The sequence below is a fragment of the Rhopalosiphum maidis genome, chromosome 4, assembly GCF_003676215.2.
Source record: "Rhopalosiphum maidis isolate BTI-1 chromosome 4, ASM367621v3, whole genome shotgun sequence".
Lineage (NCBI taxonomy): Eukaryota > Metazoa > Arthropoda > Insecta > Hemiptera > Aphididae > Rhopalosiphum > Rhopalosiphum maidis.
The window spans coordinates 35,284,569-35,308,183 of record NC_040880.1 but is presented as its reverse complement, the minus strand read 5'-3'; the positions used below and the strand labels follow the sequence as shown (position 1 = coordinate 35,308,183).

At 26.7% G+C, this 23,615-nt stretch overlaps 2 protein-coding genes across 3 annotated transcripts; both read right to left on the bottom strand.

The window, feature by feature from the left end:
* Positions 1-244: 244 nt before the first annotated feature.
* Positions 245-10,254, bottom strand: LOC113548346 (peroxidase-like). Its single transcript, XM_026949188.1, is given in 15 exon segments — positions 245-550; positions 1,151-1,247; positions 1,363-1,561; positions 1,954-2,033; positions 2,036-2,123; positions 2,812-2,968; positions 3,040-3,079; positions 3,082-3,183; positions 3,845-4,042; positions 4,585-4,783; positions 5,474-5,661; positions 6,466-6,651; positions 8,127-8,331; positions 9,481-9,555; positions 10,129-10,254. Coding segments are annotated over 14 exon segments (1,872 nt in total). The 5' UTR covers positions 9,544-9,555; positions 10,129-10,254; the 3' UTR covers positions 245-480.
* A 1,665-nt stretch (positions 10,255-11,919) lies between these two features.
* Positions 11,920-23,415, bottom strand: LOC113560810 (peroxidase-like). Of its 2 annotated transcripts, none has more exons than XM_026966895.2 (13): positions 23,267-23,415; positions 22,613-22,676; positions 20,959-21,166; positions 19,230-19,403; positions 18,021-18,205; positions 16,499-16,697; positions 15,703-15,900; positions 14,988-15,132; positions 14,756-14,912; positions 13,578-13,748; positions 13,013-13,211; positions 12,814-12,910; positions 11,920-12,125 (listed from the first exon to the last, which is right to left on the bottom strand). In XM_026966895.2, the coding sequence occupies exons 2-13, from the start codon at positions 22,673-22,675 to the stop codon at positions 12,053-12,055; spliced, it is 1,869 nt and encodes a 622-aa protein (XP_026822696.1). In that variant the 5' UTR covers position 22,676; positions 23,267-23,415; the 3' UTR covers positions 11,920-12,052. The 2 variants fall into 2 exon arrangements, with proteins under 2 accessions (XP_026822696.1, XP_026822697.1); XM_026966896.2 differs by having other exon boundaries at positions 22,613-22,718; positions 23,267-23,408.
* Between the last annotated feature and the right edge of the window lie 200 nt (positions 23,416-23,615).

Sequence of the window (23,615 nt, the reverse complement as noted above, 5' to 3'; positions counted from 1 at the left end):
CCTAAAAAAATAAAAATAACATAATTTTAAACCATTATAAAACCAATTACTTAATTTATCGAATGACTCAAAATTTAAATAATTTTTATTTTATTTATATTTAAAACGTTGAACATTATTTACGGAAGGTTAAATATTTTTGAGTAATTATAATAGATACAATTTAATTGTACCATTTCAAACACTCCAAAATTATATTTCAGCCATAATATATTAAATCTTAGTAAATAAATATAAGTCGGTATAACTGAATATGCTTTATTAAATTATAATAAAATAATAATTTCACAGCAAAATACATTAATGATTATAATGCTCATACCTGACATTAGATAGTTACTTGACTCAATTACCTAAATCTTTGAATATATTACACATGTTAGTATTTATAATTTGAATGGATTATATTATGAGCATTACTACACAAGTATCATTTTGCACATACTATTATTGAAATAATATACCTAACAAAGTAACAAACTATTCTCTCCAAGCACTAAGATCCAAATCCCATAAATGTCTTCTGCATTTCTTTATTCTAGGTGAATATCTGTAACAGACAATAATTATCATTATTATCAAGTGACTTAATATATATAAATGTAAATTAATTAAGTAGTGATAAAATGAAATATACGATTTTTTTTTTTTTTTAGTGGGAATTTATTATAATTATACTAAACAATTTTTAAAACACCTATAAAATACCACAAAATAAATTAATAATTTTCATAAATATATAGTTGATAACATATAACGTCCGAGTTTTTTTTTTATCGAAAATACTTTTAAAATATTCAATATATATCATAATTTTTAATTTTTATAACTTACGAATTGTATTCAATTATTTATAACTATAGAAAATCAAATTTTTAGTGAAGAAAACGAAAAATTTTTTCTAGACTCTCTGCAACCATGAAAAGTAAAAATTCTGGCTACGTTCTTGTTACATACTATTTAAATACCTAGTTGAAAAATGTATCAAAAAGGCCGTGAATATATAAAAGTAAACAAGTAACAAATAACCATACAAATAATTAAAAAGCCTAAAAAATGTATTGAATACATAATTTTTTACTATAGATAAATAGATAGTTATCTATTAGATACATAGCACGCATGTATAACTAAAAAATATAATATTTACCTAGTTGTCTTAAAAATATTAATTGGCACTTCTTCCAATTCAGTTGTAGCACACAACACATGGCCCAGGTCGAGATTTCTCAAAGTTCTCAATTGTGCTGATATCATAAACAAATATATAGAATATAGCAATACTATAGATATTCATGAATTAAATCATAAATCTAAAAACAAAATTAAAAAAAATACCAATAACTGTATCTTTACACATACCTAACGAATAGCTTCCCGGTTGATCTTTCACGTCAAAAAAGAAACGATCGCCATATCTAATACGATAAAATACATCGGCTAAGATGCACTGTGCAGTTGGACCAACTGTTCCGCCGTCGACTGGCGGTTCGAGCAAAGCTCCCACGATCAGATCAATGTCATAAATAGTTGCGTACAGTTCTTTCAGTGTGTTGACGTCCTATGACCACGATTGATGTTATTGTTACAATCCATACAAATGTACATAGTTAATAAGTTGAGATCAAGTGTTTGATAACACGTAAACATAATACGATGCGAATCATCGTGATCAAACACTATACATAGTTTTGAAATAATTTAAGAAGTATAATGAAGAAATAAACTTTTGAAATTAAACTTCTGCGCGGGGTTTTAATCTATAAATGTGCACTGTTGGTGACTTAATAACGTTAGTAAATATCAAATAATATCATTAACTATTCATTTGAAAAATAAGACAATAATAACATTTTTAATTTTCATAGTTTTGAACCTGCTAATTATTAAAATTATTAAATTGTTATTGATAACGACATAATTATTTTTTAGATATAAAAACAATCGACTTACGTCATATGAAAAAATTGTTGATAAATCTTTAAATGAAGTAACTTCTTTGAAACCACACAATCTTCTTATCGTAATGTAGGCGGTACACCGACATCACGCCCTCTTTGAATATCTACTGACAGTAAATCTTGGCTACCAGTGACGTGAGTTCGGAACATAAAATTTGAAATCTATAACAAATATTTATGATTAAGCAATGTGTGTTATTTGATACAATATACAGTGAAAAATCCCTAAGCGTACACCTTCCATTTTATTTTATTTGGGAATAGAGATATTTTCAATACTTTTCAATAGAAAAACTTCCTACCGGATCCAAGTATATCTATTTTAATCTTAATTTAAAAATAATAACAAAAATACAACAGAAAAACGCGTTTACACTAGTATAACCATAACGAACTCGTTTAAAAAACTGATATTTTGTACACCAAATTTAATTGTATTTATATATCATGTATACATTTCATTTTATCATATTGATTTAAGTATGCTTAATTATAATATTAAAATTATTTTATTACTGAAACATAATACCTCAATATTTACGAGTGTAGCGTCCTCTTAAGACATTAAAAAATAATATTATAGTTGAATTTAAACTAGTGCATATTTTTTCCTTTAACACATTTACCCTTTGTGAATTTTAACAATTTACTTCTTCTGATTAGCGGACATCTCCAAATAGCGAATGCAATTTCAATGGTCAAGAATTTCAGTTATTTAAAGGTTTCACTGTACTATCAATATATTTTCAATAACCAAACATCATAATATTGATTTACATTAATTATTTGCATTTTATTATCAATTAGTTGATAAGTACGTTAAAGTTAAATATTCGTTAATAATAATTACCAAATAGTTAAACGAAGGCGTGAACATACGGCCTGTTGTGATCGTCATGCCTCTGACTATCTCCTCAAACTTTGAGCCTTCTACTAAGGGATCAGGTTTTGACATCCATTCGTTAAGCTTTACCGAATCCACTATTTCATAATCATTGTCCATGTAACTATTAGTAAAAAAAATGTAATGGAAACAGTAAACAATAATAATATTTCACAGTGAATAAAAAAGTTCTACTTGTATAACGATGGCACTGTATTGTGCGGCACTCGAAAGCACCACCTGCAAATTCCGTGGTCAGTTGTGGCATGAGCGAAGGGTTGTATTCTGTCCTTCTTTTCTTTTTAAGATATAAACCAGTGCGTTTTGTGAATGATTTTCCTGTGAATATGTAAGAAATATTAATTTACGTTTTATTTATAATACAATACGGACAATAACCCAAATACAGACAATATACAATTAATGTGAGAATTTTGAAGAATACAAAATACAAATTAATTGAACAGAAATGACGATGATGGGTACTCGTCGACAATGCACTTCGTCTTTCTGAAGATTTGTCTGTCACGATATTAAACAGCAATAAGTAAAAATAATTACCCAATATTTATTAGTTATATATTTATATTACTCCTAATCAATAAATTGGTTTTTTTATTTTTTTTTTTTTTTTAAATTAATTAATGAACGCTACTATACAAGTTAAAGAAAACATTCGAGACATATTTCTGACAAATAAATAATTTTAAATATACAAAATAATCTCAGATAGGGAATATTACAGTTGTATTATCTGTAACCACTAAACAATTTGCTGAGCATAAAACAAAACCGTTATCTGTTATTGATGATTTTTTTCCCCTTCATAAATTTATAATATACAACACTGGGTTGAGGTGTAGTCGAGGTAAGTGAGGTTAATTAAAAGTTCAATTCCTTGAGATTTGTAATCAAAGTATCGTAATTTTTTTATGTAGAATTAACTCTAGATAACTTACAATATATAATAATATTTTAAATATTTAAGTGTTGTAAATACCAAGTAAAATAGGTAAATAATCCCGGTAAACAATTATTTGATTTAATGCACCAACAAATTTTCTAGCTTCTTGATATAACTGTTCGTCGGACCATTGAGGATTTATTTGTCGTAACTTATCAGCCACAACATTATGAAACCTGGTAAACATTGTCGTATACGCTGTGAGTCCGAAGTGTTGGTTTAATCTTGGGTCTCCTATAAATAAATGTAAATAATGTGTTATAAATAACACGCAAAATAATGTGTATTACATTATCTTATTAAATTATTCTTGTAGTCTAATCAATGGATTTAATAATTTACACTATACTTTGTTCATTGAAAAATAAACTGGAAAAAACGTGAAAAAATTGTTAGCTTACTAAATAATAGCATTGCTTACACATCGACTTGTAGCACAATTTTAGCAATATAAGCAGAACTTTACAAAAAATATATTTTAATTTTTCAAATGTAATAATACCTTTTAAAATATGTAATTTAGGTAGTAATAAAATACGGATTGCACTGATGAGAAGTACATTTTTAAATACGGCATACATTAAAAATTAAATTTGAAGCAATAAATCAATTGCTTACGCGAAAAACATATTTAAAAAGATTCGCCATTACTGAGTTCTACCGACAAGATCACATAACACAGATAATAAAAATAATGATAATTTTAAGACATTAAATAATTTGAATGATATAAAAACTACAGTAACATTACTACGAAAATGATCGTAATACGTTACCGGCTTCAAAACAAACGCGCACGTTTTCCCGCTCATCGCATAATAATGATCCAGATCTTTTCTTTTGAGGACAAAATTCGCGTCCATTTATCTTATCTGTTTTCAATCTTCCACCATCAAACGATCTTATTGAATCCGCCGTATCTTGTTTGTGTCCATACAACTGTGACGCGTCAAAGAATGATGTCGCCTGATTCATCTATGAAATAATTATCAAATACACCTATACTGTTGTAGTCAAATTGTCGGTAGGTATTATAGGCATATAACTATGTTTGTAAACATTTCATTCTGCCGGAATATTAAATAGTTTTCAGTGAATGATTAAGTATACGTGAAAAAATATACGATTGAACTAAAAATTGTACGCAGGCTAATTTCGAACGATTTAACGACAAGGTCTCTAAAATATTGTTAAAAGCCATTTTATAACTATCCGACTGTACTTAAGTACACCTCAAAAACGAACTCTCCCTCAAACTAACACTATCAACAAACCGTTGGTACCAATCCAAGATAGAGCTCAGACTCGTTAAGGGGCCAGACACACTAAGACTATACAGTATTATAATTTATAATACCCTTAAACTCTATTTAATTTAAAATATTTCAATTCAATCATAAATCGTAACAATATCATTTTTTTCTTTATGTCTAAATTCTACGCACTACTTATTTTTACTATAAATCATTAGGCGTTATTATACATTTTCAGAAGCTATTTGGTTGCTTGAATAGCTCTCACGAACCGAAATATTATAAGTTTTAACTTACAAGTTTTATGTTGTATATTTACGATATAGACGTTATTTACGTTAACCTATATCCTGAATTAGTGTTTGATATAAATTTCAATAAAATAAACAATGCATTAAAAATTAACACTCACTGGGGTTTGAGGAGTTACGGGACAGTTGAAATTATTAGCAGCCGTCATTGCACGTTTAAATTCCATACACGTCTGTCCAGTAGAACCAAGAACTGGGTCATTTGTTGGTACCTCGATAGCTAATTGACATTGGTACGGGCTATTACTGTTGATCTCATAGATCGGAATGGAACAACATCTTTCTGGGCCTATTCAGATAATCATCAATAACTTTAATCGTAAATCATAAACTGTTTTTTAAATATACATATTAAATAATTAAATAAATCTAGACGATGCGATATACGCATAATATTGCTGATTTGAAACTGTGAATTGCTACACAAATATTTATTTATTTTTCATTTAACGGGTGAATGTCTTTTGAATACAATACGGTACATATTATGTATAATTAACAATAGATAGTAATAGAAATAATAAAAATGATAAACAAAGCACAAAAAGATAGAGTACCTAATCAAAAATAGTTAAATAAGAAAAAGGGGGATATTCATTGGAAAACGACATTAAACGTTTCATTGGTTCATTTTTTTATATAATCACTTTTTAATTGAAGACTATGAAATGACAAGAGTGTGCGGGTGGAATATTGAGTAAATTTAAAGTTAATATGTGATAAGAGAGTAGGAGAGCCTATATAATAGCCATTTTAAAGGCATAATCATGAGAGGGGAAATTAAATGCCTGAAATATTATGTTTGATCCTAATCCTATTGCGTGGATATACGTAATCTATCTACTTGTAATAGTATGTAATAAAACAGAGTGGCTTAAAATATTTACAAATAGCTAATATTGGGAAAATGGGAAGCATGTCAAACTCGTATTAATATAATATGTTATATATAAATACGTTTTAAACACGCTTATAGAAAAAGTATTTAAAATACGCCGTATTTTGGAATTTTATTGACGAAGTTGCTCAATGACGTATAATCAACGATCCATGGACCACGATGATAGTAACTGAAAAAAGAGACTATTTTTACCTGTTGTATCGGGTTCCATAAGACTGATATCATGATTGGCCCATTGACCAAATTGACTTAGATGATAATTGTTGTGTAATTTATCCGGTGTATCGTATAAGGATCTTCGCAAAAATAATGCTATCTGTAATTGGCGAGGTCTAGGCAGCGGAGAACCGTTCAATTGTCTACGAACTTCATAAACATCTAATGATCATAACATTTATAAGACAATAATAACAACACATATTTTACGATATAAAATGAATTGTTATGGTGCTTTTAGTTTTAATTGCTACTTTTTTTTTATAGCCATACTAAGTGTTATTCAAAACGTTTTTTTATTACAATAAACATACTAGATAATGTATGATGTAAGTAATATATTAAATAATTAGCAACATAATATTAACTGTAATAGGTAGACGTAGACATATTATACGTAGGTATGGCATACACCCATAGTATGACTTAAATGCTCAATAAATAACTGTATAATAACGTTATTTATTTAGATATTCTATGGATCTCCGAGTAAGACCTACAGCTGTGATGTAATGCCATCGAATCGAGAATACGACTGATGAAAATATAGTAGGTATATTACGACTGAAACAATGGCCGAAAAAAAGCCGCTTCACGATGATGCATTTTGTCGGCGGCACACACATTATGATTTCAAATGAATATAAACTACGCGTGCACAACGGTAATACTGAAGCACTCGATTTCGTCGCCACTGTTACTTAAACTGTAGTCATACGAGCAGCAGTGGCCGCTAGTTATACAAACAAACAAGATAATTATAGTTTTTATTTCATTGACACAGGCCGCGTGCCTTGAGAATCCGGCTCAAGATTAATAAGGCTGAGTGTCCGTTACTAGTAGTCATATCGCTTATTAGAAAGACATCAATATTCGACAGAATTATTGAGCGAAAGTGGAATCGATCCGAATGAACGACGAAATTTACTTTTTTTCCTTGGTTTGTACGAATCTGAAGGAAGAAATGATATATTATTACACACAAAAAAAAAAAAAATACAACCAGAGCCGTCCCAGTAACTTAACTGAAAAATGTTAGCTTTTTTGTTTTTATTGATTTCCCTATCAAATGAAAACACGACTATAACTATATGAACTACTTATATGATTATAAAACAAATATTTAATATTAATCATTTAACTAAGAACCAAATCTAAATCTTGTATTAATATATAACAAAAAGCAGCTATCCCCCCATTTATTCGTTTAATAATTTATTCAAATTTTGATTTTTGGAATTTTTAAATATATCATATTTTCAAATTATTAAGATTTTTTTGTACTATCTACTTATATTTAAAAATCGTCTGTAGTAATACAAACTTCTATTTTCAAATGAAAATTCTCTTTTTTTACTGTAAGTTTATGGATAATTTTTTTTTTAATGTTGATATATCTAATTAAAAATTCGAATGAATAGTTTTTCAATTATTAAAATATTTTTATTAAAAATAAAAGTTTTTAAAAATTTGAAAAATCAGATTTTGAATAAAGCCGTTATGGGAGAAGAAAAACATTCAACGTGTCTCGTGAACCGCTTTGTGTCAATATAAACACTTCCACATAAGAATAATTATAGTCATCTCTATATTTATAATATAAGTTTCGTTTTAATATTTGAAATGTAAAAACTCACCGTCGTTATAAACAGCATCAGAAAGTCTGATGTATGGAGTTACAGACGACCCCCACAAAGGGTTCCTCAAGTTATTACATTCGCCATTTACTGTCCTGTAAATTGCATTTCGTTTGCACGTCACTTTAGGTGCACACTGGTCATAGTATATTCTATTTGAATAAGGACCGTTTTCACGATAAATCACGGGATCGTCATTACTAAACTAGAGGTTAAATATCAAAAAGTTAAAACCATCAAATACATTTTCTTCTATAAGCTATTATTAAGGCTAGGGCTTCTATGCAGTAAAATATATATTATAAAATATGCAATTTATTTACCAAAATATACAAAAATGTGTGAGTAATAAAAAATTGTTCTATTTAATCAAGAATAAGCCAAATCGTGGACATACCTAACAACCAATCAATTTGGACTTCAGGAAAAAAACATGCAAATACGTAGAAATTCTTGTCCTAGTTATTATTAATAATTTATTATTATTTAATTTCATATTATAGATACTTTATAAGGATGATTTATAGTAATGTAAAAATGTAAAAGCAATGAAAAATATATAAGCTATCGTTCTGTGCGACTACGATACTAAATTCAGTAATTATCAGACTTCACCTAGAGAAAAATTAACTAATTTAAACAATAACACTTGACGTAATTCAGTTAGACTGTATTTTTAAGTTCACGTACTAGTCATTTTTTGTGCTGTAGCCTACCTCGTTTAATGGACAAATCCAACCTAGATGGGCATTCGCCTGCGCTTGATGCAATTTGGTTGAAGTGTAAATGTGTAATAAATAACTATTCGAGCATATCAGTATAAATTCTAAACTTAAGAATAATAAATTAGCAGAAATATATTCTTAAAGGGTAACTTTTTTACTCGTGACAACCCAATTATTGGATAATAATAATTAACTTATTGTTTTTCCATATAACCAATCGCAACCAGAAATAAGCAAAAAAAAAAAAATATATTATTTTTCTTATTAATAAAAAAAGAAATGTTTATGTGAACTACTTTATATATTATAGTATAAACTATAAACGTTAATTTCTCAGTAAAAATCTAAAATAAAGGTTTACAAAAATTCCCAAAACCCGACAAATCTATTGATACACTTTATTGAAATCGATCAAGTGGTATCGAATATTATAGCTATTATTTTACTAAATTTCACTTATAGAAACTTATAACTCAAAAATTAAATGAGCTTAACATTTATTATAATTATTAGTTTTCAAATATTATTATCTTAACATTGCCTATCGAGAATAGATGCATTAAGTTATTTTTTTCAAATATAATATAAATTTAAATCTATTTATAAATTAATTATTAATTGTTACTTACTAAAAAACTTGATGAAGTTCCCAACACTAATATGACACACAACCACATGAACAAGTTTAACATCTTTGTACATACCTACAAATTTAAAACTTAGAGAAGTAGAAAAAAAATTATCTATTAAACATTATTTATTCGACAAAAACTTTGCACAATCTATACACAGTAAGCGTAATTCGTGAAATATCTAAAAAATATTGAATTTTTACGACCTTATGATTTAAGTATGACAAGTTAATGATTTAATTTCCTTAATTTATAATTACTTGGTAGCTAAATCACAAAATTAAGACGTTAGAGTAATAAAAGGACTAATCGACTCCTCCACTTACATACTCACACATAAACAACCCTTAAGTACCTCTGTATAATATACTGTATATTATATTATATAATATAATACTTTGTAAATATGTATATATGAATAAATATGTAGACTTCTTATAATATAGTTTTTATAAAATTTTACTAGGAAAAACTTCAATATTGGTGTGAATATATTTTTTTTATCTATTTTTAAGTTTATTGATATATTCTATAAATATGTATTTTAAACATAAATTATTTTTTGAGAAAAAAAAAATCAATATTAAATAAACAGTTTACAATGTAACATGGTTTTAGGATAAAAAAAAAAATACTAGTACTTACATAAAACCCACAGATTTTAATTTATATTAAACATACAAAAATAACAAAAATTATCTAGATCAATGTACAGACAGTTGATTAAAAAAATAACGCACTTTACTTATGCTGCAGGACAGAACTCCCTAGTTTTAATGTACTCTCAAATAACAATTACCATACCTCAATAGTTCACAATTAAATATTATAATTATTGACAAACAATTATTATCAGCATATGGTCTAACAAATATTTTGCACATGTCGATCATGCTTATATAATGTATATGTTACATAATCATGCTTACATTAAATTTAACAAGTGTTTGTAGTTTATGACACCTCTTAGGTAAATAACAATTACCTCTGTGATAAATTAATAGATACTGCAGAATTAGGAGAAAACTCAAAGAACAACTAATTATTTATATGACTCCATCGTGAAATATAATTCTCAGAGGATAAACAATAATAATTTTTTAATAATAAAAATTTTAATTTTTTCCACCAAAACATAAAGTTTTATATTTTTAAATATCAACATTTTCGATAAAACCAAAAGTGTAAAGCACGTAATTCATTCGAGGTAGTGTAACGAAATTGCTTTTTAAGAATAGATCGGCACGATATTTGTTTTCTCTCTCAGATCTTTTATCTAAAAAGATATAAAGTAGATATTATAAAACATTATCTCCAAAATATCACTGACAATATGAAAATCGGTATTGAATTTTCGGAGGTTCTTTTTATAGAGTTAAGCCAAGGTGATTTTGCGTTTGTCCTGTTTTTCTTTTCTCGTAATACATAAAATATGCAATGATCATCTCAATCTTTACACGGTCTGAGGTACTCAGGTCGATGTTTGGTTGGCGGCTACTCTGTATATTATTGTAGGTATAGGAAATCTATACGTTTTTAAGCCTGAGAATCGTATGATTATACACCGTTGTTCCAAGTCATGGATACTATCTTCGTTTATAAATAGTTACTATTTATTTTAATCAATGGAACCGGGCACGCAGATAAACGCGTGGTTTCATACCTGGCTAGAATATACACGGGCTATAATCCTTATTCCTTTCAAGCAGTTTCTTTGTATTATTGTGGACAGTGAAACACGAACGGCACTCGCGTTTTACATTATAAATTATTATTCAAATATTACCTGCATATATAGGCGTAAATATTTAATTTTGTTGATGTTTATGCAAATTTTAACTTATTTGAATAGTATACCTAATAATAATAAATAGTAATATGATATAGGTAATTTTATAAAAAAAAAAATATGTATATTTTTTTAAGTGTTTATACTGTGCATTATGCTTAAGTAATGTTATATGCAAGTATTACATTTATAACGTGTTAAAGCTATTAAATTACATTATTTAAAAAAAAAAATTAACGTAGAGTTTTAGTTAAAAGTTAATAATTTATGAAAATTAAAAGTACCCATTGATTCATTTTACATAATATATATATATATATATTAATTTGAACAGTGAAATATACTAAGAAGTCATGTGCAGTCCAATGTAACTACGTCATAAAATTAAAACGTGAATAAAACACCACTCGCGGCGTTATTGTGGGAATTGGTTATATTGTATAACACTCTAAATAGTATAAGTACCGGGTAGGCCTAATACGCGCCACACTAGCCGCCCTCTTATAGTCTTATAAGCTAGGATTCTTTTCACACCTTCGAAACAATGCTGTATTTCGTATTCACCAATAAGACTCTACAATTTAAAAGCCTCTAGTATTATTAATCCGGGCTTGGATAGGTACTCAAATCATTTAAACCATAGAATATATTTCGCATGACAGTATTTATTGCATTTATTTATAATTTTAAATGAAAACGTACAGCTGATTCGTATACAACTAACGTCTCGCCTATACCAAGTATTATAATGGCTAATTTATGATTTATATATTCGTCGAATTATGATAGTTCTTTCCAAGCACTAAGATCCAAACTCAATAAATGATCGCTGCATTTCACCATTTGTGAATATCTGTAACACGCAATAATTAATTACTAGTGGAATACATGTCTAGCTGCATAATATTAAAATCTATTTTGTCGTGTATAAACTATAGAATTAACAATCAATTATCGAGATTTTAAATATTAAAGACTATCAGATGTAAAATGTTATTACCTCAAATATAGTAAATTATTGAGTTGCGCAAAAAATAGTCAATTTTCGATCAAATTAAGTAATAATATTTTTTAACATTGAAATAGATTATAATATATATATATTAATTGTTATTTGTATCGAGCTTTAAATACTCAATTATAACTTGTATTTATAGTATATAGTAGACAATTTTACATCTGAAACGACTATAATATAATTAATATAAATGATTTGTATAAGAAATCAATCGCGTGTGCATTTTATGCCAATAATTTAAACAGTAATTAATTCTAACACAAAATATTTTTTGTAAAACTCGCCTTTAGTTTTCCTCACATTCCAAATGAAAATGTTATAAAAATAAAAAAATTAATGAATTTAAATTAACCCAAGATATTCAAATTATATGCACTGTACACGGATTTAAAAGGTCAAAACAGACATAAAAAATTATGCGAATAATTAAAATTCTAAACGATAAAATATTGAATACTTTTCTTATTATATATATAGCATATTATTATTATTTTTATTATTACAACAAAAAATATATATTTACATTGATGGCTGAAAAATATTAATCGGCACTTCATCTAATTTAGTTGTGGCACATATTACATGACCCAGGTCGAGGTTTCTCAAAGTTCTTAATTTATCTAATATCATAAACAAATACATAGAATACGGTAATGAGCAATAGTAATGATATTCATGAATTAAATCGTAAACCTAAAAAAGATACCAATAACTGTATATACCTATTGAAAAACTTCCCGGTTGTCCGCTCACATCAACAAAGAACCGATCGCCGTATCTAATACGATAAAATCCATCAGCCAAGATGCACTGTGCAGTTTGACCAACTGTTCCACCGTCGACTGGCGGTTCGAGTAAAGCTCCCACGAGTAGATCAATGTCATCCACAGTCGCATACAGATCTTTGAGTGTTTCGACGTCCTATAATCATGACTGATATAATTAATATAGTCCAATACAAATGTATAGAGTTAAGTTGGGATCAAGTAATTGATAATACATTAATTTAGAGTGTAAATCAACACAATACACTCCATATTTTATAAATACTCAAAATACAATTTAAAAATAAATAACTTTAGGTTTTACAAAGCTACATGAAGTAGACGGGGGTAATTTTAGGTGATTCTAATGCTATTAAGTAATAACGGTAATTATTTATTTAAAATATCAAACGAGAACCAAATTATTAATTTTAGTGTTTTCTAACTTACTGATTAACAATACGAGTATGATTATTATTAAAACAATATTATATTTAAAATTTAAAAAAAATCTATAACTTACGTCAAAATTTAAAAAACTTAGTAAATCATCAAATGAATTTATTTCTGATAAACCACACCATTCTCTCATCTTAGTATAAGGCTTTAGGCCGACATCGCGCCCTCTTTGAATGTCCACTGACAGCAAATCTTGATCTCCAGTGATTTGACCATGGAACATGAAATTTGATATCTATAACAATATTTAAAAATATTGATGGTGTAAAACAAAATGTTAATCTTATAAAAAATATAAATCTTTTTTTGCTGTCGTCAAACTATAAAATAATTTAGTCGTAGCTTATATGCTGATCATTTTTAAAGACGATCTGATGACTTTACTATTCATATATAAAGCATTGAAGATACAATAATAGGATACTAATTCATGGATAGAGTATATTATTTTAGAATAACCTAAAAAGTGATTTTATACTAAATAATATTGATCGAAGTATGGATTTATCGGAATCCGCAGTAATTATATAATAATGACAATAAAATGATATATAATAATTGTACATATTCTAAATCATGTACTGTGTCTGTGTATCTATGTAACCTTCAAACTAATTTCTATTTACAGTACAGTAAAGCATATTTTGAAAGTGTATTACTCAAATACATTTAATAAATAGTTTAGACTATGTATTTAAGCGAAATTAAAATACTTAAACAAATATATTTTGTTTTAAATAATTTTCAATAATAGTACTGGGTATTTACATTTTGCAAATTATATTTAAATTATATTATATTTTTTAGTGAGAGAAGACTATGTAAATGGTATATCTTTTATAAATTATTTATAATACAATTTCATACATAATAAAAAAAAAATATATTAAATTTAACATTAAAAATAGGTGATTAAATTTAAAAATATAATTAAAATACATAATAATACTTTAAAAAGGTAATAAAATTAGTTTGATTTGGGATACCATTAGACCGATAAGGTTACTTAAATAGGTGTACATAATAATCACTTTTATTTAAATGCTTTCTAACACTGTGTTTGATGATACAATGCGTTATATTATTATGTATTTTCATAATACCACCTTAATACATATACATATATATATATATAATATATATTTTTTTTTATACTAGAAATTATTATATATTATAATTTATATGATAGTTTTACTGTTTTCAATAAGTATATAAAATATTTACAGAGTATTAAATACTTACTAGATAGTTATACGACGGGGAATAATAACGACCCGGTGTTATCGTCATGCCTCTGACTAAATCGTCAAGATTTGAGCCCTTTAATAAGGGATCAGGTTTGGACATCCATTCGTTAAGTTTGGCTGTATCTACTGTATCATAGTTATTGTTTATGTAACTTTCGATTAAAAAAAAATATATAAAACAATCAATATACAATAATAATATTTCACAATAAATAGAAAAGGTTTACTTATATATAGAAGCCACAGTATTATGTGGCACTCGAAAAGCACCAGCTGCAAATTCTATAGACAATTGCGGCATGAGTAAGGGATTGTAGTTTGTCCTTTTAAAATTAGAAAGACTTAAGCCAACGCTGTTTGTGTATGATTCACCTAAGGATATAATGTATAAGAAACATTAATTTTAGTTTTATATTTTAAACGGTAATAAAGAAAAAATAATTACACAATATTCATCAGTTATACATTCTTATACCATTTCTTACAAATTAATGTCCGTTTTTTTTCTAATTAACTAATAAAAACTATAATTATAGCCTAATAAAATGTTTAAAAAAAATGTTTAACGAATAAATAATTTTAAATATTATACAAAATTTTAAGTCGGGAACATTACATTATTGTATAAACAGCAGTACAATACTAAATAATTTTTAGTACCTATCTTTGATGTATCATTGCTTATATATTTTTTAATAATGCCAATTGTAACTATAATAATATTATTAAATAACACTTGACACTTTGTTGGAGCTTAGTCAAGTTTAGTGAAGTTAATTAAAATACGTATATTGACAGATATTTTTGTAGTCAAAATAATTTTTTTATACAAAATTCACTCCAAATTTTTTTTATTATAATAATATAAATATTATTATACCATTAAACTGATTTAGACATTAAAACAAAAAACTAAAGTAATTTTCAAAAAAAAATAAATACCAAGTAAAATAGGCAAGTAATCCCGATAAGTAATTATTTGGTTTAGTGCACCAATGAATTTTCGAGTTTCTTGATATAACACTTCATCACTCCATTGAGGATTTATGTTTTGTAACAAATCAGCCACAACGTTATGAAACCGGGTAAACATAATAGTATACGATGTAATCCCAAAGTGTTGATTTATTCTTGGGTCTCCTGCAAAAAAAAATTATTTATAAAAATATATATTTATAACTTTTTTTTTTATGAACAAAATAATACAACGTTTCATTTATTTTTATTTACATTTTTCAAGTCATTTTATCTATTGATTTATTAACACAGTTTGCTTACTATGAAAATTAAAAATAAATTTAAAAAACGGATAACATATTGTAAGCAAACTGATATTCACATAAATGTATGGTATAAATGATTCTATATTTCTATTTAAACAAGGCTTTGATATACATATATGTATTCTCAAAAGTTATGATAGGTTTTTAAAAATTCAAATTATTAAATAATGGTTGCACCAAAGAATTCAACTAGTTAAATGTGTATGTGTACTTGATTATAAAAATTACGCATAACTACATTTTTGATACGTCGTATACGAAATATAAAGTAACAAATTAAATGTCTACTATTAATTAAATAAAATTATTTCATTAAACACATCGTACATTATTGTACATTAAGAACGTTACGTCTAAGTAATAGGTAGGATAAAAACAGTAACATTTAACCAATTTTAAATTTGGATAAAGTAAAAATTATGGTTAATTTAACATAAACATGCGTATACTATTACCGGCTTCAAAACAATAACCGACGTTAACCCGCCCATCGCATAGTAATGATCCTTTTCTTTTTCTTAGAGGACAAAACTGATTTTCATCTACGATATCTGTTATCAATTTCCCACCATTAAACGTTCTAATCGAATTTGCCTTAGCTGATTGGTGTCCGTACAATTGTGAAGAGTCAATGAACGATGTCGCCTGATTCATCTGTGAAAGAATTATCAAATATTCAAATATTATACCTTTAATGTTGTGGATAAATATATTAAATTTTCGGTAGATGTAAAAAATAGATATTTAATTTTCAGACTTTCAAATCCATCGGAATATTTTCAGAGAACAACAAAAGCATGAATATAAGCATAAAAGAGTATACACAACGAAACTGAAAATTGGATAGATGAATTTCAAACGATTGGGCGGCACAGATACTAATTTTAAGGATATTATACTTCATAGTTTATACAAAAATACTGTTAAAATAGGCTCGACGATACGCCCTCGGGAATTATAATGTAATACGTAAATAATTATCCTGAAAAACATAACGATTATATGTACATGATGGAGTTGGATCCAATCGTGTTGTTCGTTTAGATTTAAGAGCCTTTACAGTTCAGATAATTAATAATAAGAAAAATAAATAAACTTCCAGTAGTTTGATTTAAATTTTGATAACTATTAATTTTTAATTGAAACGGCCTCTTTTATAGGTTTTCTCGTAAATATATTTTTAAATTGTTCATTCTGTGAACATCTAAGATATAGATCGAGTATGAACGCATTTCAAGATTTTCTGTGCATTATATTATATTATATCGATTAAACATAATATACAATATAAAAAATAATTTTTTGACAACACCCAAAAAAATGATAGGCATTTAATAAGTTATTATATGTTTTAAAAATTAATATTGGACGATATTAACGATAATAGCACGCCAACTCTCAACCGTTGCCGTTGCCCACTTTCGATGTTGTGCGGCGGTGGCGCTTATCAGTAAATGTAACCCAAAATAGCCGCGGTGTGCGTTTTCGTTCGTAGCGTTGTACACTTGCACCTGTGTTGTTTACTATCAATTTTACGACCGCCGCTTATAAACACAGTAATTAATAATTTTTTACCAATATTATTGTTATTGTGCTGGAAGATTTTAAGGGCAATGTTATTGAGTAAGAATACCAGTGACAGTACTAACGAAACTCTGTTTTAATTTATTTCGCTCCATATGTATATATTGGTTTTCATTAACTATAAATTCTTTTAATAACCATAAATTTTGATGTTTCACATCTGCAGACAGTCGAGCGTCCCGTGATCACTCTCTCTTTTTATTCTTATTTGTTACTATTTAAAATATATAACGTATAAATAAATCATTTAATGAACTACAATATTTCATATAAAAAACCAAACCCTCACGTTTCAACTGGTATATAGTACCTAGATACATAAATTATAAACACAAAGTTTGCTTTAATTTTACATTGATTATTAATTATACCTAATTAAAAATTAAAACTCACTGGAATTTGAGGAGTTATTGAACAGTTGAAATTATTGGCAGCAGTCATTGCACGTCTAAATTCCATACATGTTTGATTACCACCATGAACTGGGTCATTCAGAGGTACCTCAATAACTAATTGACATTGGTATGGACTATTGTTGTTTATCTCATTAATTGGAATGGCACAACATATTGGTGGTCCTATTCACATGATCAACAATAACTTTAATTGTAAATCATGATTTGTATTTTAAAATAAATAATTAAATAAATCTAAGTGATATAACATAGTACGTATAACTTGAAAGTCAGAAATATTGTAAATTATATTCGATCAGTGATCTGATACTATGCCATTATTTCTACTGTCATAAAGGTACCTATGTAAGCCTAATGCGTACTATACAACATGTACTTATACTAATAAAGTAATATGTACACAATGGAATTGTTTAATGTTTACAAATAGTCAATGTTGGGTAGCATGCATTATAATACCTAGCAAACGTACATAATATTCAACTAACTTCTATAACCAAATGTTTAGAATTAAATATATTTAAAATAAATTATGAAAAAAATTTATTTATAAAATATAATTGAATTACTTATTTTGTCATTTAAAAAAAAAGGAAATTACTAACTAAAAAGTATACTTGCTTACTAAAACACCCATAACAGGGGGAAAGCATATTTATTATTATTATTAATGCTAATGCATATAGTTAACATTAAGGGGTATACAACGTGATAATCGATGAACTCTTTAAATTTAGGATCCAAACTTCAAAAATTAAAAAAAAGTTAATATCTAATAGATTTTTTACATACGATTATGGCATTTTATTTTTAATAGAATTTTAAAAAAATAACACAAATTTTATTATAATAGAACTATTCAACTAAATATTTTAACGGTTCTTTTAGGAGCTTAAAAGTAAGATAACATGATTAGGTTAGATTAATATAAATAAAATACAAATTATCCTTCAAAGTTAAAGCAGTGGTCGGAGGTGTGTCTCCACTAAAATTCATTTTTTTACGTGTAATATAGTTTATAATTTAATTTATATTGAATACATCTATTACAATGACCTATACAATTATAAAATTTAACAATTAAAACCTACTTAATAACAGAAACACTACCTCAGTAGTTTACCCTATGAGTTTTAAATTTTAATTGTGAATTAAATAAATGATAATGTAAAAAACTAATTTTTACCTGAAAAATCTGGTGACAGGAGACTGATGTCATGAGTGATCCATTGACCATATTGACTTAGATGAAAATTATTGGAGTCTGGTAAATCACGAGGTTCAAAAAATAATAACAATTGTACTTTTCGTGGTCTGGGCAACAGCGATCCGTCAACTTGTTTTCGAACTTCATGATCACCTAATGAAGCAAATAATAAAATTATTATATATGTATCATATATTTATATGTATAAGTATAATATATAATATTTAATATTTACTCAAATAAATTTAAATTCTATTTATAAAATAATTAAATTATTAAACTTCTAATTAGGTCCCCGATGTTTTAAGCGTTACATATTTTTCTATGTTATACTACTATAAAACTATACTTAGTTTGGTCTACTGCCCAGTAGACCAAACTAAAGATCCATTAAAATATAATATGATCACAAGTATAAAACGAAAATTTAAAATGCATATTTCGTTATTTAGACAAGAAATACAATTTAAAAAAAAAACTAAAATACATTTTTAAATAAAAATATATTAATACATTTTCTTTACTTTTGTATGATGGACGATGGTATGCATAGTAAATTTAACTTTTATTGTAAACGCTTTGCTCAATTATTAAACATAGAAATTATTTTATTTTTAGAAAAGATTTATGCAAACCAAAAAAAAAAAAAAAATGTATAAATTTAAAAACATTTTTTGATAATACCTCAATAATTGAAATTTTAATATGAATTCTAATAGTAACGACCTGCGCCACAACAACGTATTATTTTCATTATTTTATTTTTCTAAGTATTTATCTTAATAAAATATATTTCACATAGGTACACTATAATTGTCATATTCATATTAAATTGATTTTAATTTATATGATTTCTAAGCATTATTTGTAATTTGTACTACTAAGTACTATTTATTAAATATTTATATAATATGATAAACATTAAACTTATTAGATACTAAATAGGTTACTATTAAAAAAATAAACTAATGGTAATTGATAAATAAAGCATAATCAGAGGTATTTAGTACCCATATTATATTAATAATATAGGTCATAACGCTAAACATTATTTAGTTATACTTATTATCTTCAATTTTTTTCAATAGTTTAATATTTTATTGCTACTGTAAAAGTATAATTTTCATAAATTTTAAGGAATATAAAATCTATATTATTTATAATAATTAATTTTAGCAAAATAAATCAAAATAAGTATCTTATGTACTAAAAATTTTACAAAAATATTTATTTAAATAAACTAAAATTATAATAATAAACAATATTAAAGGAAATTAAATACTATTTGTACCTATTAGTTATTACATTATGTGTGCTGTATATACTATACAGTATACACATAAACACATAGTATATGTATAACATACGTATGTTTATTCTAATGAGTCTTATTAAATTAATATATCGAAACCTCAGATTCTTCAATAGTTTTTAATTACGTAAATGATAAATAATTAACGTAAGAGAATAAAAATGAAAGCATACAGTAACTCATAATATTATCGAAAAACCAATATCATATTCATCATAATATTATACTTTTGTCATTTAGCTAAAAATCAAAAATACAGACATTCAATGCCAATATACGAATAGATAACACATGTAAATAGTAACAGCCATCTCTAAAATAATAGTTTTAGATAATTATTATAATTATGATTAATATTTTTAGTATTCTTAAAATCTATCCACTTTCCAAACTCACCGTCGTTATAATCAGCGTCGTAAAGTCGGATATACGGAGTTACCGACGATCCCCACAGCGGGTTCATTAAGTTATTGCATGAGCCATTTGCTGTCCTGTAAATAGCATTTTCTATGCAGGTCACTTCGGGAGCACACTTGTCATAGTATATGTTATTTGAATCAGGACCGTCTCCGCAATAAATAACAAGGTCATTATCAATTTCAACCTAAATGTTAAATATCAATACGTTTAAATAATTAAATAAATGTACTAACAACATAGTTCTATAATAATATCTAGGGTACCTACGTTAATGTTGAGTAAGGGTTGCATTGTTTCAATTCGTTTCAAATATTTACTCATTTCACCTGGTTTTTTTTATAACCAAGAAACACCTAGGTGAAAGCTACGTGAGCATTACATCCGCCCGGCCACAAAATGCCATATTAAAATACAACAGAACAGGTATTGTACATACACGGGGGCCTCTAATTGCCCTGATGGTTTGGCCTTCGGCCCACATAGTCAAGTCACTTAACTAATTGTTTTAATTTAGTCTACCTCTATTCTCTCATTCGCTTTCGGCTTCTTCCTTTGCGGACATGAATTTGTTCGCGTAGTGCGTCACTGCCTGCCAGTTATCAACATTCTGCAGCATAAACGGTACTATGTCTTCAACCTGATCCATGTGTCCGAAAAGGTATCATATCACTTGCCTTCTGCCTCTCAATCCAGGCACTCTATCAAGATGTGATTTTCGTCGCCTATGGTCGAGTCACAGCGGTGACAATAGGTGATGGCCTCCTTCTTGGTTTTGTGTAGGTAGTAGCCGAGATAGCCATGGCAAAGAGAAGCTACATTAGACGGAACTCTAAGTTTCCGTGTGAGCGGTTAGACTTATGCTTCCACGTTTCTTTAGCCAGAGTTCTAGTCCAACTACCTGTTGTGATTTCCGCAATTACGTTTATCCACCTAGTCATGATTTCGTATCAAGGAGAATGGTTTTCTCGCTGCTGCTTCTTTTTTAGGTGATACTTGATAGTCGCAGTAGAGGTTCCTTTCAGGATACTTGTTGTCACTTCCGACGCTGTGCGATACGTGAAAATGCTTCTGATTAGTATATAGCAATGGACTTTATTTAGGATTCTTGCGTTTCCGAGAGCATGGTCCATAGTTTGCACCCACGAGAAAGCTCCATATAGAAATATCGCGTGGATAACTGAGACCGTTAGCCCTCTTATATTAGACATGAGACGTACCGGCCTTCAAAAATTTCAATACAAAATTTCCGTCTATTATGTTATGATTGAATATTATTCTTAATGAAGTCCAAACCGAAATTCATGTTAAAATGAATAGTACAAATGTTTTAAAAAGGTAAATAACTCAATAAATTCCTAAAAAAAACACATCATACAATCAATTGATTGGTTCTTTCCGTAGTTATATAATTATATTATACGTAATTATTAAGTAATTATTGTGTTTTTAGATTTATACATGTGTTTCATCATTATTTTTCAAACTCAATTAAATTTAAAGTACCGAACTAAAGTTTACCTATACATAAAAATTTTTTTTAAACATAATATCAACAAAAATCTATTTATTATGATGTACTTAATTATTCATCAGTTAATTATTTATGTATTAATAAGTAATTACTACTCACGTTACAACTTTTGGAAGTTCCCAAAACTGATGTGACACATAACCATACAATCAAATTTAGCATCCTGGTTTGAACAGAAATTAAACTCTTGGCATTCAGTAATTTACTAATTAAATATTTTTTATTTACAAAAAACACATAAGCATATAATACATTTAAGTTATAATAAATGTAATTTGTATTTTACACGAAATGGTGTAAATATTTGTAAATTTTTTGATATCACGCATTTAATGCTATTCTATATACACTAATAAAATAGGTTAATAAACAATAGGTAATAACAAATAACTATTGAGTTTTTAACTACAAGTCCATAATGGCCATAATAATATTCATATAATTTATTTAATTTTAATAATATAATTATTATTAATGATAGCGAAAAATATACTATAATGTTTTTTTTTTTTTTTGACACTACTCCACAAATCTCTTAAATGTGTTAATTCTACTTACGAAAATGATTGTTTATTTAATAACACACTACAGACCGTTATGATTTAAACATTTTATATTTACATTTATTTTTTTGAGAAAAACATCAATATTAAACAAAACGATTTTAACAAAACCTATAAGCACTATAATAAAAATAAGTTTCACTCAGAATTATTTTTGAACAGTTTTCACAGTAAAAAAAAAATTACATACCTTAAACCGACAGTTTTAAACTTACTTATATTAACTTTACACGACTATTAAAAATAACAAATAAATACACAAATTATATTAAATGTGAAGAAATAATAATTTCTATAATAAAACAATAAAAGTTAACAATAATAGTTGAATACGATAATAATACTACTATAAGATTATCTATGAATATGATATTTTTTTATATATGTATAGTACAATAAGTTGTTGCACAATAAGTCAATCATGCATATATATATATATATATGTCATAAATATGTCAATAATGACATTTAACTGACAATATAAACACTTGTTTTATGACACTTTGGTAAAAAAAAAATTGCTATAGGCATTATAGGAC

Excerpts from the sequence above, each read along its gene's own strand:
- LOC113560810 (XM_026966895.2), bottom strand. The coding sequence starts at position 22,675 with ATGCTAAATTTGATTGTATGGTTATGTGTCACATCAGTTTTGGGAACT. Across the intron at positions 13,749-14,755 it reads CCCCGTCGTATAACTATCTA|ATATCAAATTTCATGTTCCA; the intron begins GTAAGTATTTAA and ends ATATTGTTATAG. Across the intron at positions 12,126-12,813 it reads AATATTTTTCAGCCATCAAT|ATATTCACAAATGGTGAAAT; the intron begins GTAAATATATAT and ends TGCGTGTTACAG.